This window comes from Terrapene carolina, unplaced genomic scaffold (genome assembly GCF_002925995.2).
Source record: "Terrapene carolina triunguis isolate 2854851 unplaced genomic scaffold, T_m_triunguis-2.0 Scaffold232, whole genome shotgun sequence".
Taxonomy (NCBI): Eukaryota; Metazoa; Chordata; order Testudines; family Emydidae; genus Terrapene; species Terrapene triunguis.
This window is the reverse complement of record NW_020664583.1, coordinates 9,988,374-10,007,026: the sequence shown is the minus strand read 5'-3', so window position 1 is coordinate 10,007,026 and position 18,653 is coordinate 9,988,374. Positions and strand designations below refer to the sequence as shown.

At 42.1% G+C, this 18,653-nt stretch overlaps 1 protein-coding gene across 1 annotated transcript in view; it reads right to left on the bottom strand.

Annotated features, from left to right (window-relative positions):
* Positions 1-18,653, bottom strand: part of DOCK3 (dedicator of cytokinesis 3) — a 357,395-nt gene that overhangs the window by 285,997 nt on the left and 52,745 nt on the right. The window contains exons 6-7 of the mRNA XM_029912574.1: positions 8,994-9,035; positions 7,494-7,648 (exon numbers count right to left, since the gene is read on the bottom strand). Of these exons, the coding sequence (XP_029768434.1) occupies positions 7,494-7,648; positions 8,994-9,035 (197 nt within the window). The remainder of the gene's footprint in view (positions 1-7,493; positions 7,649-8,993; positions 9,036-18,653) is intronic.

Sequence of the window (18,653 nt, the reverse complement as noted above, 5' to 3'; positions counted from 1 at the left end):
CTACAGATCTGGGGTCAGAGTGTGAATAGAAGTACTTGAACCCGGAAAGTACTCAAACCTGGTATCTTTTCTTGATACGCTTTGCCATTAGTGCTGTAGTGGCGAGCTCCTACCACAGAGCTCTTGCTTGGTCTAACAGTCCCTCATTTATGGCTGATTCAGAGGCTGATAAAATATCAAACAGATATCTCATTGACTGCTCCAGGAGATGGAGCTTCAGTCTTGGCTCTTTCAATTTTTGAGTACGAATGCAGGAGAGGCAAACCAAGCAACTATATAGCATTCACCCATGCATAACCTGTCTGTCAGAAGAATTAGTCCATCACAGGATGAACAAGACTTGAAGCCTGCAGATTTTCAGTCTGCCATCTTGAGGTCCTTGTACAGGAGGGGTGGGGATGGAACGGGGATCTGTAAAAGGGTGGTCTGGTTGAAGAAATCTGATCCAGACAGAGGCTTATTCCATCCAAGATGTTAAAACTAAAGGACTGAAGGCGATTATGAAAATTTTCAGAAGTTAAACAAAAATAGCTCATGATAGAGTGCTAGCAGGTAGTACACCACAAGGTTCTTTCTCACTGTTGTAGGCCGTAAGATGGAACTGAGGGAGGGTCACAGCCACTTTGCCCTTTATGTCCTCGCACAGTAACCTGGGCCATACGCGGCCTCAACATACACTGCTAGCCAAAAAAATCTGATCTTCTCTGCATGAAGCATATGCATACCTACAGTGGGATTCACACATATCAAAAGAACACACAGTTACTGGTGGGAGTGATTAGCCAATGTTTGGGGTCCTACAGTTTGTTTCCATTAGGATGAGAAACTGATGATAGAGTCAGGTGTTTCTTTGATGCAATCCCATTTATTTACAAATCCTGTTTCCCTGAACACAATAGGAATCAAATAACAGGAGACAGTTTTTTTGCTCACAGTTTCAAGCCTCTTTCAAGCCAGCACTCTGTCCAAAAAGCTCTCTCAGAGCCATATTTCCAGTGCTTTTCTTAATGACTCATTGGCTTTTCTTCTTCTGTCTCTGTCTGCTTCTGGCAGCTTCTCACTCCCAGACACAGCTTCACCAAACAAAGCAACCATCATGCTCACCAGCTTCAACAAGGTTTGTGACTGCCTATATGCTTAAGACATGCTTGCTGGGAACCATCCAACCTTCAGCCTGGGGATAACTAAGAAAAGCAGTCTGTTCTCTTCATTGAGAACTGAATGCACAGAGGTTTGCTTGGTTTTACTTTGATGTACTATTTTCCGATAGAAAATAGGTGTAGTAGCTGAGTGGTTAAGGCACTTGACTAGAATCTTGAAGCTCGTGGATTAAAGTCTTGCTCAATCTCATACTGAAAGGCCACCTCCAGTTCATTCAGCTGCAAAATGTGTACCTGATCCATCCAGTTAGGGCTGACAGACATGATGCTGCCTGCATCACCCCCTTGTATACTGTTGGCTATGACACTGACATTCCTTAACCACGTCAGCCTATTGAGCCATTGACTCAGGGGAATATTTGACTATTTTCTAAGGCATACTGAGAGGGGGGAAAACCTTTATTGCTCAAAAGCTAAAAAGATGTTTTTAGATCTACTTTAAAAGAAACATTTATCTTTGTTTTCTTTTCTGGTATAGGAAAGATAATTTCCTGTCTTCAAGCAGTTAAGTGCAGCTCAGCCTCTCATCCCAGTCTTCCTGCATCTCTTCCTTTGGGAAGTTAGGGCAATATTAAAACTGATGTTGTTGTCACTACAGATGCTCACTGGTGCATGGTACAACCCCAAGAGCACGATAACAACTGTTTGCATTTCTGAGGCACTTTTGTATGCATTCAAGTATCTCAGAAGCCCTTGTACTTTCCTCTTCATGGTCAGCATTATTTTCAGCTTCTTTTGGTTGCCAGTTATACAAAAAGCCTCTTCAGGTCTTTCCCATCTTCCTTTGTGTACCATTCCCACAGATGTTGCCATTCAGGCCCTGATTCAGCAAAGCATTTAAGCACATGATTAACAAAGATTGTGGGTAACTTCATCCCTATTCAGCAAAGCACTTAAGGATGAAGTCACATTTAATTCAAAAGGATTTAAGGATACACTTAAATGTTTTCCTGAACTGGGTCATAGAATGATAAGATCATAGGACTGGAAGGGACCTTGAGAGGTCTTCTAGTCCAGTCCCCTGCACTCAAGGCAGGACTGCATTTTATCTAGACCATCCTGTGACGGGATCCCCAGGGTGCAACCTGGGACTGTGGGACCATTCTCTCCAGCCTGGGCTGGAGACAAGCTTTGCTAGTGACAAGCAGAAAGCCCCTCCAGGAGCTGTAATCACTCAGCACAACAGCAAGTGGAGCCCCCACACCCAGCTAGATAGCATGAATGCTCCCAGAGCCACTCATGAATCACACAGAGAAAGGCACCAGAGCCAAATCCCCCCCGCTCCCAGCACTGTACCTCAGGAATACACCATCTTGCACTGCTCAAGATGAGCAGAGCAAATTTATTAATTGGTTCACTACTTCATCAATGGAAAGTGGATATACACTAGCCTTTGTACCCTGAGCAGTTTTGCCACACACTTCATACAAACTCACTGGTAAAGATAAACAGTTAAACAAATGTATTGATGACAAAAGATAGATTTTAAATGATAGGCAAAAGTCAGAGTTAGTTACCAAAAGAAATAAAATATAAGCATGCAGTCTAAACTCTCAATCCTATTAGACTGGGCAACAACTAGATTAAACAGGTTTTTCTCACCCCACTGGATATTGCAGTCCTTAATATACAGGTTTGTCCCATAAACCTGGGCCAATCTCCTCGGTTGGAGTCTTGTCATCTTCGGAGTGTCTTTGTTGCTTCCTGCATAGGTGGGGGCAGGAGAAAGGCCCAGCATGTGGTCACTGTGTCTGTTTTATACCCTCAGTCCATGTGCTTGGAAAACACAAGTCCAGGTATGTCTGGGTGGCCACTGCTGAGTCTCCAGGCAAGGTTGAGCAATTCCCCTGGTGTGGCCTTATGCAAGTGAGTCATTGAATTGTAGCTTCCTTGCTGGACAATGGTTGTTGATGGGTTGTTTCACACCCCGCCTGGGCACTGGTTACTTTCCTTGCTGTTGCCTCTGGGGAACTAATATCTGTCTGAATCCCCAACTTAAAGTATGTTTTAGTGACAACCAGACAACATAATTCTCATAACTTCATATGCATTAATGATATACATATATGGATAGAAAAATGACTTTCAGCAGATCATAACTTTTCCCCGATACATTACAAGGCATGCTTTATATGTAAGATCACGCTTATATAAAAATGAGGAATATGGGGGTTCCACGACACTCCCCCAAGGTATAGAATGTCAAACATTCCTCACAGATGTTTGTCTAATCTGCTCTTAAAACCCTCTAATGATGGAGATTCCACAACCTCCCTAGGCAATTTATTCCAGTGCTTAATTACCCTGACCATTAGGAAGTTTTTCTTAATGTCCAACCTAAATTTCCCTTGCTGCAATTTAAGCCCATTGCTTCTTGTCCTATCCTCAGTGGATAAGGAGAACATTTTATCACCCTCTGCTTTATAACAACCATTTATGTACTTGAAGATTGTTATCATGTCCCCTTTTACTCTTCTCTTCTCCAGACTAAACAAACCCAATTTTTCCAATCTTTCTTCATAGGTCATGTTATCTAGACCTTTAATCATTTTTGTTGCTCTCCTCTGGACTTTCTCCAATGTCTCCACATATTTCCTGAAATGTGGTGCCCAGAACTGGACACAATACTGCAGTTGAGGCCTTATCAGCATAGAGTAGAGCAGAAGAATTACTTCTTGTGTCCTGCTTACCACACTCCTGCTAATACATCCAAGGAATGATGTTTGCTTTTTTTGCAACAGTCTTACACTGTTGTCTCATATTTATCTTGTAAGCAACGATGACCCACAGATCCCTTTCCGCAGCACTCCTTCCTAAGCAGTCCATTCCCATTTTGTATGTGTGCAACTGATTGTTCCTTCCTAAGTGGAGTACTTTGCATTCCTCTTTACTGAATTTCATCCTATTTACTTCAGACCATTTCTCCAGTTTTTCAAGATCATTTTGAATTTTAATCCTATCATCCAAAACACCTGCAACCCCTCTCAATTCGGTATCGTCCACAAACTTTATTAGTGTACTCTCTATGGCATTAGCTAAATCACTGATTAAGATATTGAAGAGAACCAGAACCAATCCCTGTGGGACCCCACATGATATGCCCTTCCAGGTTGACCGTGAACCACTGATAACTACTCTCTGGAAACAGTTTTCCAACCAGTTATGCACCCACCTTACAGTAGCTCCATCTAGGTTGTATTTCCCTAGTTGTTTATGAGAAGGTCATGAGAGACAGTATCAAAAGGCTTACTAAAGTCAAGATGTACAACATCTACTGCTTTCCTGCACCCACAAGGCTTGTTACCCTGTCAAAGAAAGCTATTAGCTTGGTTTGACACGATTTGCTCTTGACAAATCCATGCTCATTGTTACTTACCTTATTATTCTCTAGGCAATTGTAAATTGATTGCTTACTTATTTGTGCCATTATCTTTCCAGGTACTGAAGTTACGGCGACTGGTCTGTCATTCCCCAGGTTGTCCTTATTTCCCTTTTTATACATTGGCACTATATTTGCCCTTTTCCAGTCCTCTGAAATCGCTCCCATTTTCCATGATTTTTTGAAGATAATCGCTAATAGCTCAAATATCTCCTCAGTCAGCTCCTTGAGTATTCTAGGATGTATTTCATCAGACCCTGGCTACTTGAAGACATCTAACTTGTCTAAGTAATTTTAACTTGTTCTTTGCCTATTTTAGCCTCTGATCCTATCCCATTTTCACTGGCGTTCACTATGTTAGAAGTCCAATCGCAAATAAACTTTTTGGAGAAAACTGAAACACCAAAAAGTTACTGTTATTGTCTCCACCCGCCATTGAGTAACAGGCCTATCCTGTACTTGGTATTCCTCTTGCTTGTAATGTATTTGTAGAATGTTTTCTTGTTACCCTTTATGTCTCGAACTAGTTTAATCTCATTTCATGCCTAGGCCTTTCTAATTTTATCCCTACATGCTTGTGCTGTTTATATTGTTCCTTTGTAATTTGACCTAGTTTCCACTTCTTGTAGGATTCCTTTTTGAGTTTCAGATAATTGAAGATCTCCTGGTTAAGCCAGTGTGGTCTCTTATGTGACAACTTCTCTCTGTCTGAAGCCATTGGAGGCCTTGCACAAGCTTATTTTCTAGCTGCACATCTGTCTTGCCCATTTCCGACTGCTGCTCTTGAACTCAGCAGTTTCTGACACTTCAGTTAATTGTTATAGAAACTGAATAGTTTTGTTTATTTGAAGTATCTAGATGTGCCATTCTCACACTAAACTTTTGGTGACAGCTATTTTTTGTTCTATTCTCTTGAGGAGGACCATGTCTTTGAGTGTGCTGACCAGACCAAAATAAGTATTTTAATAACTCCTATGGATAGAGGGAATCAAACAGCTGACTCAATATCAGGTCAGACTCCCTCCCTACATTCCTTAAAAGTGTTCTTGAAGATGCCCAGCTAATTGGTGGCAGACACATTTGTTTAACTATAAGACTTAACTGATTTATTTAGGGTATTTCAATATTTCTACTTTTTTTAGTACTCTGGAGAGCCCCAAATATTAGTTGTTCTACCCCACAACTTCTTTGGAAGAATATTTTTTTCAAAATGAAATAAAAGGCAGAAAGAGCTCTGAAATCTGTTTTTTCCCCAGCTTGGGACACATTTAAATCTGTCAAAATGTACAAGACAGTTGTGATCACAGTGGCACAAAATTCCTTTAGGCAAATGTTAAATATCTCTGTCCATGGACCCAGACATAATTTAATCAAAGCTCAAAAGAATGATTTATAAGTGCTGCTTTTTTCAAATGAATTGCAGATGATAGCTTCCTTTTATCCTATAATTAGAATTTAAAAAAGCTTTAGTCTGGAAATCTTTAGTTTTCTCTTTAACCTGTTTTCATCACTTGTTTTTGTTGTGCAGGAGTAAGATGATATCAATAAGAGTTAAGTGTAAAGGATTCCCAGTGGTACTAGACCTTTTCCTGCAACATTTTCTTCAGCATATGGTGTCTCAATGACTTTTCTTGATAAAGACATATACTAACTGCACTACTCAGATACAAGGCACTTGATGTGGTCATTTTCTGTTAATTTTCATCCTGGTATTACCAAAGACCACTTATGAGAAGGAAAAAAATAGGACCTATTTCATATCATATTGAAACCTCTAGTACAGTGGTCCCCAAACTTTTGAGGGTCGTGCTTCCCTGCCCCCCTGGCTTCCCCAGAAGCCAGGGTCAGGAGCTGGGCTGCGGCTGGGGGGGAACATAGATGGGGTAAGGTGGCCGAGGCTGGGGCCGCAGCTGCGGGTGGGTCTAGGGCTGGAGCCTCGCCAGGGGCCAAGGCTGGGGCGTGAGCAGAGCCACAGGCGGGCCTGTGGCCGGGTGTAGCTCCGCTCCCATCCCTGGGCTGGGAATGGAGACGTGGCCAGGCCCGCAGCTGGGTTTGTCTCTGCTTCCTCCCCGGCCAGGGGCTGAGGGCGGGACCAGAGTGGCAGCTGAGCCCCCGGCCGGGTGCGGAGCTGCACCAAGGTTGGGGAGGGGGTCAGACATGGGGCTGGGAACGGGGGACATGGATGGGGGTGGGGTCAGAGCAGAACTGGGGGCAGGGCTGGGTGGCGCTCCTGCCCCACCCTCCATGGGGGCTGGCCCAGCCTGCCATGACCCCCCAAATGCTCCTCTGCACCCTCGTAGGGGGCGCACCCCACAATTTGGGGACCTCTGCTCTAGCAGCTGCCTATAACATACTGTACAGTCAAACTGGCCAGAAGAATGGATACCTGCAGCCATATTTATGTATTTATATCTAACTCAGAGTGAGGAACACGAGTTATTGTGGTAATTCTAGCATCTCTCCAATCCGCTATGATCCTTCTTAGATCAGAAGGGAAAGAGAGTTTGATGATCTCAGCCAAGCACCTAAACAAACAGCTGGGCTCCTTTCAAAACTCTCATACAACATGGCACAAATCAGCATTATCACTTTTTACAGAGTAACAACTTTAACTCTGCACAAGACCTGGACTACATTAGAAAACTTGTTTAAGGCTAAGCTTTAGGACTGATCTGGAAGTTTGTACAATGACTGCCCATGCTATGTCTACTGTTAGTCAATGCTCTGAGTCACCCACTTTCCTGAGAACTACTCTTCTCACACAAAAAACACCATACATTGATATTTTGATGTATGCATCACAAAACTGCCAGTTGCTGAATTCATCTATCAAAATTCCTCATGACAAGAGTGAGAGGAGGTAGTTCAGACATTTTTCTCCAAGCTTTGTATTCTTTGAATTCACATTCTTCCACATGTGATGAAAAGCAAACAAGAGGTTGATATTGTCCTACCTGATCTGCTTGCCCTCTCGAACATCATACAAAGAAAAGAAGACATCTGTGTCCTCCCCAATAGTATTATAGGTGAAGCTCTTTAGACTGACGAAGAAGTGGTGGGGCACTGGCATACGGCAAGCTTCCCCATGACGCTGACGAATCGTATCCACCTGATTTTTAAAAATCAAAAACAAGTATTATTTTCATCACAAATAAGGGGCACATAACTCACATGGCAGAGTCATAACTCAGTTCTTCCTTCTCCATGGAGTAGAAGTTTAGCCTCATGAATTAGGTGCTACATCAGAGACATATGGCAGATGTGTTTTCAGTATTTCTAGTTTTAACTTATATATTTGTTTTTCATTGCAGTGGATTTGGAAACAGAGAAAAGATGATGTGTGGTGTTACCAATCTGAAATCAATTTATCTAACCATCAAACAGACTACATCAATTCTGTTTCTCAGCCAGTGCTCCTGATTCCAGAAAATACAATTCTTCTTGTTGAGTCACACTGTTAGCAGGTATTAGAATTCTGAAAAAAAATGCTTCAGAAACTGCTTCTTGCTGACTTTTTATAATAGTTGCAGCTCATTAACCACCCTGGAGATGAGAGATGTGGAACTGGCTATGTGAGATTAGGGGGAAGGAGGGATTTGGGGTCTAAAATAGAGAGGTCTCTGTTAGGAAAGTCTAGGAACAATTTAGGGAGAAAGCTTAGGCTGGGGGTGGTGGTGGTGGTGGTTATCCTTTATTATTGATATTTGAGTAACCAAAAGAGCCAAATCCCAAGAAGGGTGTACATTTGGACCTAATACCAGTTACATCATTTATACCAGTGGAAAGCACATGTAAAATATTACCATTCTGATTTGATAGTGTTTTATTTCTATTTTGCACTGGTGTAAATAAAAACACTATGTGCAGGTCAACAATCAATTTGAACCAATTCTGTTCAGAATGAGCTGGGAATGTATTTCCTTACAGGGACAATGTTAATATTTTAGTTTTCAAATTTGCCCTATCTTTAAAGTTACAATCTAAATGTAAAAATTTTACAATAAATCAAGGTATAACAGGGTGCATTCACAACCTACAATACCTGTTAGAAGCCCCAGTCATTTAAAGCTGGAAATTTTGGGAAGTACCATTCCGATTCCAGAGATTCTGTGACCAAGCGGGAACTAAGTGACAGTAAGGCTAATTAAAAGGCAGCTTTTCAGGGGAAAGGGTGTGGGGATGGAGAGGAGAGAGACCTGTAGTTGTTACTTGTGGGTGACTCCATGGCAGAAGCCCTGTTAAGAGCAGCAGCTTGAGTTGAAGTAAAGGAGGCTTAGACATAGGCTGGAGAGGGACCCAGGGGAAGGATGAATGGTGCTTTGAGATCTTTGGATGAAAGACTCTATATACATATCAGTCAGTCAGCAATTTGCATTATTTCTTTACATTCAGATACATTATCACAGACTTCAAAGAAAAAAAGACATCATGCTAGGGTTTTGTAGCCATCTTACCTGTGTTGTGCTTTGCTGGACACTGTGCCTACTTGATAAATGCTGTGGAGGAAAAAAGAATAAAAATATAAATTATTATATGAGAAACATTTGTATTCACTTTATACAGCATTGGACCACTATTTTTAAAAATTAATTTTCAACCCTAAAATCCTCCTGTCTGTACTCTCTTCTATGTATTCCTCTAATTGTTACTGTGTCCTTTATCATAAACATACTAGACATACTGATTTTTCAGTTTATTTTCATAATTCAGAATGATTTTCTTTTATTTGTGTTATTCATTAAGACATACACCAATACCACTAGCTTTTTCTGACAACCCTTTTATACTTAACCGAGATAATTTAAGGGTGGTGTTGCCTTAACTTTGAATGTAAAAGGCTCTTACAGACTTGATAGCATTTAAATTTGTCTTTGTATTTAATTTAAAAAGGCCCTTTTTCATTTTCTTACATTGAGTACTTTAAGGTATCCAAATGCAGGAGTACCCTACTGTTATTAATCCCCATCTACTATGTGTTATCTTAAGGATACAGTTGTTTAATCCTCCACAGAGATGGAAGCCTAGAAAGAAGGTGATTTTGTTTGTTCAAATTTTGCACAGATCTGGATTGTGTGATACAAAATGAAATTCCAGTAAACATTTGAAGACATTTTCACTAATCTCAAATAGTCAACACCTGTACAAAAACATTTGTAGTAAGAGCAACATCTCAGAGGATGATCCTGTTTTTTCATGCTAAAGGGTAATATTATAATCAGAAAATGGACTGCAAGTCTCTAACTGTGCCTGTTTAATCTCCAGAGGAGAGATTTAAATCTAAATCTAAATCTAAATTGAGGTTTCAGAGTTTTGTTTTTTTAATGTCTTGTTAATGATTTTGCCATGCCTCGTTATGTACATTCATTTTAACTTTAGTATTTAAAAAATGAAATATCTTGTCAACATGATCAACAGAATAGCTTATGTCCTTTCCCCTCTCTTCTTACCCTATCCTTTTCAGACATGTCTAAGACTTTGTTGTTCTGACAAACCCGAACACACTACCTAGCAGAACCTGCATGATTTGTTGTCAAAATGGCAGCAGTTGCAGGAACAGAAATTCAACAAACCAAGAGCTTCAGCAACAGCATCTCCAAACCATAGCATTCTTATGAGTCTTGCAGTCAGAAAAAATGAATAAAAACAGAGGAAAAAGGCCATTTTATTTATGGGATTGAAAGATATTCTATACAAAAGAATAAGCTCTACAAGGGACTGAAATTAAATAATACAATTGGAGGTCAATGAATTTGCATTTTAACAGTAGTGGGCCACTGTATTGATGATCGGATAGGACACTTGACCTACAAAAAAGTGGAAATGAGTAAGCCACTGCTGCATGCCTCGGATGCACTAAAAGGCACAAGAGGTTAAATCCATAAAGGGATTTAGTCACATAAGTGTCTGCTGGTAAAGTCCCCTTAAACCTGCCACTGGGAACGTGCACAGCAATCTCAGTCCTGTGCCCAGTTGGGATCCTCAATCCTCAAACTAGGCATTCTCTCTCCTATCTTGCTTGCAGGGCCTGATCTGGCAGGCATTCTCAGAGGTCGCCTAACAGATCAGATCCCACACAAAACCTATCTAGAGGAGGAGGTGGTGATAGTGATGTTGCTTCCACCTTGTAATGTTTGGCCCAATGGTGAGAGCACTCCCCATGGACATGGGAGACCTGGGCTCAAATCCCACCCTGCCCGGATAGTCTAGGCTGGGTCTCTCTCCAGCTCTCCTGTAGAAGCCACTCTACTTTGTATAAATAATTAAATATTTATTGGGTCAGAGAAAAAGCAAGAATGACTCTTTAACCCTGTAGCTAGGGCATTCACCCAATACGTGAGAGACCTAAGTTTGAGTCCCTCTTCCAATCCTGTCCCACAACCCAGGAATGATTTACTACTGGGCTAAAAAGGGCAGCCTCACCACTTTCTTTTGCAAGAAAGGCCTTAGGTGCCTAGCTGCAGGAGAAGGTTCATGTGAATCTCAAACAAAAATAGGCATTTCCCTCAGACCTGGACTTAGGCGCCTAACTTCCTTTGAGGGGCAGGGCTTAGGTCATACCAGGGCTTAGGTCTTCAGCATTTCATATTAGTTAGTTTAGACAGCTCCCCACTCAACTTGCTGGCATTTGTGGATCCCATTCTTTGGTACTTAACTCTCCGCAGGAGTTATACAGAGTACCTGGTTCAGTGTTATAAATTCCATTAGATGGCAGGGTGACTAAAATTTAGGCACTGCAATGCTTAGACTAAGTCCCATTTTAGGATCTAGCCCAAGGCCTTTTGTCTTCTTTAACCACCAGAGAATTGCAGCAATAGCCTACTAATGCACACCCACTCCTATTTCTGACTCATCATAGCTTACTGCTACATTATAATGACTAATAGGGCTATTAGAGTATGGCTTATTAATCTTATACTTCATTATTTTTGAACACCCTTCCTAAAGTTTTGTGGGGGTTTTCATGCAATGAATCCTTCAACCGTGAAAAATGATTGTTTCAATCCTCATGTTGAATATATTTATTGTTTGTTTATTTTTCTAACCCACTCTCTTTTAAAAAGTTATTCCCTGAACTGTTTGCATCCTCTTCCCCTCCTCCCACTCCATCCCTACCCCCAGAAGGAGGGAACAGGTGTTCTCAGTGAGTTTCAATGATGAGGTCTCAATGTGCCTATAGAGAGTTTGGTGTACGACTATGGAATCATCAAAAAAGCCCAAACAGCACATTACATTTGCATTTGACTAACACTATTCCTATGTATACACTACAAATATTTTGTACTCAGCTGTGAAAACAGTCTCTCCCCTCCATTACCCTCACAGATCACCATAGTACACAGATGACCCGCAAAAAATGACATGAAATGGAAGATGTCTAGAATTTGGCACAGGATATCCATATCTGAGTCTCACTTCTATAAAACATTTTTAATCTTATGTTGTGGCTGTGATGGAGGCAAAGATGAGTTTTTTTGCCTCCCTCAGGGCATCTACAAAGCCCCAATCAGTAGTGTTCTAGGTGATGAGCATCCACACTGTGTCTATTTGCATGCAAAGTCAAAATGCTTCACATTGTGAGGAATTTTTAATGTATACAAGCCATTTTCATTTTTATTATATATTTATAAATATTTTTTAAAAGCTTAGAGAGGTTTCCAGTTCTGTATAACAGCTGTATAAAAGCTGCCAAGCTCAACTCTCTTTGAACTCCCTATGTATCTTGCTGTTTTGACATCAAATGCTATGTTCATTGCAAGTCTATTTCTAGTTTCTCTCCACTTCAAAACTCCCTTCAAAACTAGTGTATTTGTAAGAAATCCTAATGTATTACTTAGCTTAACTTAAAAATAAAATAGTTTAATTTAAAGACAAACAGCTGAGGCATGGAAGAAACATGATCAGTAGCTCTGTCTTCTGCCCATCTACAGTACTCACCCTGTAGGCATTTCAGAATGATGCATAAATAAACGATCAATTAATCAAAACAAAGGCTAAACAAATGTTTAGCGGCTAGATTTAAACCCTTCTAAAGATCTGCAGATATCTCCAGAGATGTGTGTCCTGTTTATTTCTTTCCTGTGCCCATTTTTGCTAAATAACAGTGTCCCACTGTTACTTCTGTGCTGCTGGGCCTATACCACTGACTGATGTAGATTAAATCCAGCAGCAATTCCAACTACAAGCTGATTTACAGGAAGCCCCGTGGAACAGTTTCACAACTCAGAATACATTTCCCCACAATGTTATACAGGTTAAAAACAATGTACATACCAACAAATACTATTCAGCTTATACTATTTAAAAAAAAAACATGCACATTTTCATATGGAAAGGGTAATTTGTTTTTCTTAAAAAACAACATCAATTTTAGATAAATTTTGTTCATGTTAAGCCACATTGTTCAGCTTCATAATCAGTAACCTGATTCACAAGGCCTAAGACAAAGTGATTCTGACAAGAGAGGAGATGAAAAAGAAAAGTCATTTACCTGTACAATAACTGGAGTTTATCTTAGATGTGTGGTTCCCTATCTGTAGTCTATTAGAAGCGTGCATGTACTCCATGTGCCCAAGACTGGAAGATTTCTTCTAGTAGACTCCATTGGTCCACAGCTGCACTCTTTCTCCTCCTTGAGTGCTGAACTGAGGGCATAAGTGGCAGTGTGGACTGACTGCTTCTCTTGTTCCCTTTTTACTGCGAATAGCCATAGGCCAAGGCTCTGCAGTAGAAGGGAAGGAAGGTGGATAGTGGAATACAGATAGGGACCACGCATCTCAAAGAACTCCAGTTATTGTACAAGGTAAGTAACCTTTCTTCTTCAAGTGATGGTCCTTATGTGTATCCACTCAAGGTGATTCACAAACAGTATTCATTGAGGAGGGTAGGTTGGTCTGCATCTGCTCTACCACCAGTTGGAGGACTGCTCTGCTGAAGGATGCATCTACTGTAGAAGATCAAACAAGAGCATAATGGTTCACAAAGGTGTGAACAGAGCTGCTCAACAGATCTCCAGAAGAGGGATATCTTGAAGTAAAGCAACGGATGCAGCCTGGGCTCTGGTCAAGTGGGCCCTCGTATCTTGTGGGAGATGGGCTGCCATTAACTCATAACAAAGGATGGTGCAACCCAAAATACATTTGGAAAGTCTCTGTGAAGAGATTGCTTGCCCTCTCATATGTACCATAAAAGAGACAACAGTTCAGGAGATTTCTTGAAGGGTTTTGTCTTCTGTAGATAGAATGACAAGGGTCATCATGCATCCAGAGAGTGTAGTTTCTTGTCCTCTCTGGTGGCATGTAGTTTTGGATAGAAGACAGGTAAATGGATGACCTGCTTTAGATAAAATTACTTTGTGGCTGAATTTGGGGGGTAACCTCAGGGAAATTTTGTCCTTATGGAAGACAGTATAAGCTGGTACAGCCACAAAAGCTCCCAGTTCACCTACTCTTCTGGCTCAGGTGATTGCAATCAGCAAGGCAACCTTCACAGATAGATGAAAGAAGAAACACAAGGCTAAGAGTTGAAATGGAGCTTTCGTTAACACTTACAGGTCTTGGTGGACATACCATATCAGGGAAGGTTTCAGTATCAGGGGAAAGATTCTGTCCCTTCAGAAACAGTATTGTAGTAGGATGGGCAAAGACTGAATGGCTGTCCACCAGAGGGTGAAAGGCACTAATAGTTGCCAAGCATACCCACAAGGAGCTGAGAGATAGTCCTGACATGTTTAGAAGCAAGAGGTAATCCAGAATAGTAGAGATATCAGCATCTTCTGGGGTGTGATATTGGACAACAATGGCACCACACAGAAAATCTTTTCCATTTTGCTGTGTAATATTTCCTTGTGGAATCTTTTCTACTACTGCTAAGGATGGGTTGTACTGCCTCTAACCATGACTTTTCTAGGTCTGTCATCCATCCAAATATCATGCTGCTATATGGAAGGATGCCGAGGTCTGGTCTACACATCCACATCCCTGAGTACCGTAGCCATGCTGACATAATCCCTAGGCACAGCTAGGTCAATGGAAAAATGCTTCCATTAAACTAGCTAACGTCACTCAGGGAGGTGGTGTTCCTACAGCAAAGGGAAAAAACCTCCGCTGCTGTAGACTGCATCTACATAATGGAGTTATGCCAGCATAGCTACGTTGACGTAACTATGCCACTATAGTCCCTGTAGATTAGACATGGCCTGAGTTGGAGTGTTTCATCTTGCCTTTGTCCTGAGCCAGTAGGTCGGAGAGGAGCTGAATATGGATGCACAAGCACAAGGACTCAGGAACCAGAACTGCCTGGGCCACCCCTAGTTGCAATCTGGATCATCAGCGCTCTATCGTTTTTGATCTTCCTCAGAGCTTGAGTAAAGGTGGGATGGGTGAAAAAGGATACATCAGTTGTCCTAACTACTGAACTAGAAATGTGTCCCATCTGGAGTCATGGCCTGGAGCTACTCTGGAGCAGTAGGTTGGATATTTCTTGTTCTCTTGAGATGCAAAGAGATCCCAAAATGGGAATCTCCACTGATGTAAGCTGCTCTTTGTATCGCCAAGTTGTGTAGTTCCCATTAGTGATGTCTGGAGAAGTATCTGCTGAAAGGTGCATGGCTAACAGGGTGATCTGGTGGTAAATGAACCAGTTCCAGAGAGTGACTATTTCTATGAAAAGAGAGGTTGACCTTTGCTCCCCCTTGTTAGTTGATATAGTAAACTGTTGTCATGTTGTCTGATATGACTTGAACATGCAAAGTCTGGATAAATGGTAGGAATTGTTTGCAGGCTTTGTGTACTGCATGCAGCTCCAGAAGGTTTATGTGCAATTGGGATTTTTGGTGAGTCCAGATATCCTGCACTACGTGTTCATCCAGAATGGCTCCTACCCTAGTAGGGTGGCATCTGTAATCAGTCTTTCTGTGGGTAGTGGAGGGATGAAGGGAACCCCTATGCATATTATCTTCCTGTTCTCGCACCACGAGAGAGAAGCCAGAACTCTGTGGGAGAGCGGCATCAGTTTGTGCAGACTGTGCTTGCTTAAATGCTCCGTAACCAAGCTTCTAGACATAGATGGCAAACTCTCACAAAAGGTGTCACATAGGTACACTTGGCCATGTGACCTAGGAGTAGCAGACATGATCAAACTGTCATCTGGGGGCTCAGCTGTAGCTGAGTGATGAGATCCCTCAAAACTTGGAACATATCCTCAAGTAGGTATGCTTTGGCATTCATTGAGTCTAGGGTCATCCCAATAAAGTCTGTAGTCTGTGTGGAAACTAAAATGGGCTTTTCTACATTTACTTGGAGCCCTCAGAAGAGTTAGAGATTCAGGACGGACAGAGTTGTTGCCCATTCTTCTTTATATGAATTCCCCCGTGATCAGTCATTGAAGAAGGGGAACACTGACAAGCCATGACAGTATCAATAATACCTTCATATATAGTCTCACTACCACTGAGAGGCCTAAGAGGAGCACTCTCTGTTGATAATGATCTAGGCCCATGGTGAATCAGAGGAATCTCCTGCATGCAGGGTGGATGTCTATGTGGAAATAAGTGTTCTTTAAATTGAGAGCTGTGAACTAATTTTTCTTGTCCAGTGAAGGGATTCCAGAAGCTAGGGTGATCATTCTGAACTGCAGATGGTAGATAAAGATATTCAGCTGTTTGAGATCTGGTATAGGCCTCAAGTCTCCTTTCTTCTTGGAGATGAGGAAATATCTTGAATAAAATCCTTTTTGTCTGTGCTGAGAAGTTACTGGTTTTAAAGCTCCCAAATGGAATAGGGAGTCTAATTCCTTGTCTGAGCAACCTCTCATGAGAAGGGTCTCTGGATAGGGATGGGGAAGTGTTTTCTCGGGGTTGCGGGAAGGGAGAGGAATTATACTGTATAACCAGAGGAAATTATCTCCAGAACCAATCTGACTGATGTTAGGAGGTGCCAAGCCTGGGAAAAATGAGCTAGGCAGCCACCAATTGGGGTGCAGGAGTCCTGACAAGTAAATATGGCAAGGGAACTGATTCGCAGCTTTTGAAAGTCCCATCAAATAAATTTCTTAGTGGGAGGCTGGAAGGAGAATGAAGGTGGAACATTATGCTTACTATGCCACATTCTCTTTCATTTCTTAGGTGGTTCATAAGCCCTCTGGTGGTAGAATAGTTCAGGGGCTCGGCTGTTGTCTGTAGGGCTGAGTCTTGGGGTATTTCCTCCCTGTTGCGGGGGTATAGATACTTAGTAAGCCAAGGGTTGCTCTTGAGTTGTGAAGGGAATGTCATGACTTATCTGTCTTCTCGCTAAATAGATTATTTCCTTCAAAGGCAAATCCTCCATGTTGGATTGGATTTCGGTGGGAAATCTGGAGGATTGTGCCAAAAAGCCCGTCTCATGACTATGGAAATTGCCATTGAGTGGGAGGCTGTATCTGCTGAATCTGTTAATGCCTGAGGGCCGATCTAGTCAACAATTTACCTTCATCAATAACTGCTTGGAAATGAGGTCTATCTTCTTGGTGGAGTTTGTTGGTGAATTCTGAGAATGTATTGCAATCAATAAAATCATATTTCAACATTAAAGCTTGGTAGTTTGCTATGCAGAACTATAAGCTTGCCAAAGTGAAGTTCTTTCTCAAAAACGGTCCAAACATTTGGCCTCCTTATAAGAAGGTGCTGAGCTAGTGTGGTTTTGCTTGTTCCTTTCACTGACAACTTGCACCATGAAAGAGGTCAGAGCACAGTGTGAGAATAAGTATTCTGCTCCCTTAGAAGGCAAAAAGTATTTTTTCTCTGTTCTCTTTGAAGTGGGAGCACAATTGGCTGGGGTATGCCAGACCATCTTTAATTGTCAGGCCTCATTGTCACCTTTCTAGGACTTGTACTCTGGAAGATGTCAAGTAGCTTATAAAGGGTGTCCTGTATTTCCTCCAGGGGGATCTGTAACTGTAATCCTCCTCAGAAGATCCGGGAACTATCTGTAGATGTCAGGTGGTGACGGTGAGCCAGGTGCAACCAACTGGGGATGACGATGATAACCCTGCCAGGACAGGTGGTCCCGCCTGGTCTGGTTGCTCTTCTTCCTCAGATTGTTCCTGAGTGGGTTGAGATCTTCCCTGAGATGGGAAGCCTGTCATGACTCCCCTTATGACTTTATAGATTTGGGATGTCTCATATGGATGGCAGGAGCTCCAGCAAGGCCAGTATTAGGAGTCATAGGGAAAATAGGGCAGTCCCATGGAGCAGGGTGCCACTGGACCGAAAGTGTGCAGTCCCTCCTTTGTGAGAAGGAAGGTGCTCATGAGATCCCAGCACCTCTATTGGCGCTGACCTCTGGTCTTGACAGGGATAGTGAAGATCTCCCACTGATACTGGACCTGTGAGAGGAAAAGGGGGCTTTTATGTTGATGAGTGGTGCCATTGCTATGGGAGGTCTTATGCTTCAGATGATCGATGGTACTGGTGAGTGGCCAACTGACGTACTTCCCTGATTAATAATGGATCTGACAGTACTGGTGATTCCGGATCCATGTAGACAGCAATGTCCTCCACGGCAGCATATATAACCCCTGAAACAAGAGTGGACCAGGCTTCTTTCCCTCAGCAGCACCAATGGTGCTGCCTTTACTGCTGTTCTATTTAGTACTGACAACTCCTTCTCTCTCCACATTGGTTCCAATGGTGTAGGAGGCCTTGCCTTCACATTGGTACCAACAGTGTCCACTGCCTTCTTTCTCTCACTGATACCAAGGATGGCCCTGATTCTTTAGCTAAGGCCAATTTTGAGATGCTCTTGCCTTTTGTTACCGGGAAACCAGCACAGTGCTCATTGTAAATTCCTGACACTCCCATACCAGGGCATGGAGTCTCACCCAATTTAGACAGTTTTGGAGAGGAGGTCCTCTTTTTGGATGAGGACTTGGAGGGGTTCTCTCACATGTCTTGTGAGAGTGCTTGCTCTTACCCTCCTCATGCCTTTGTTTGGCTCTGCTCCAGTGATCCCTGGAGTCAGAGCTCACTATGCTCTGAGGAGTACTTGTGGCACCTTAGAGACTAACAAATTTATTTGAGCATAAGCTTTCGTGGGCTACAGCCCACTTCATCGGATGCATGTAGTGGAAAATACAGTAGG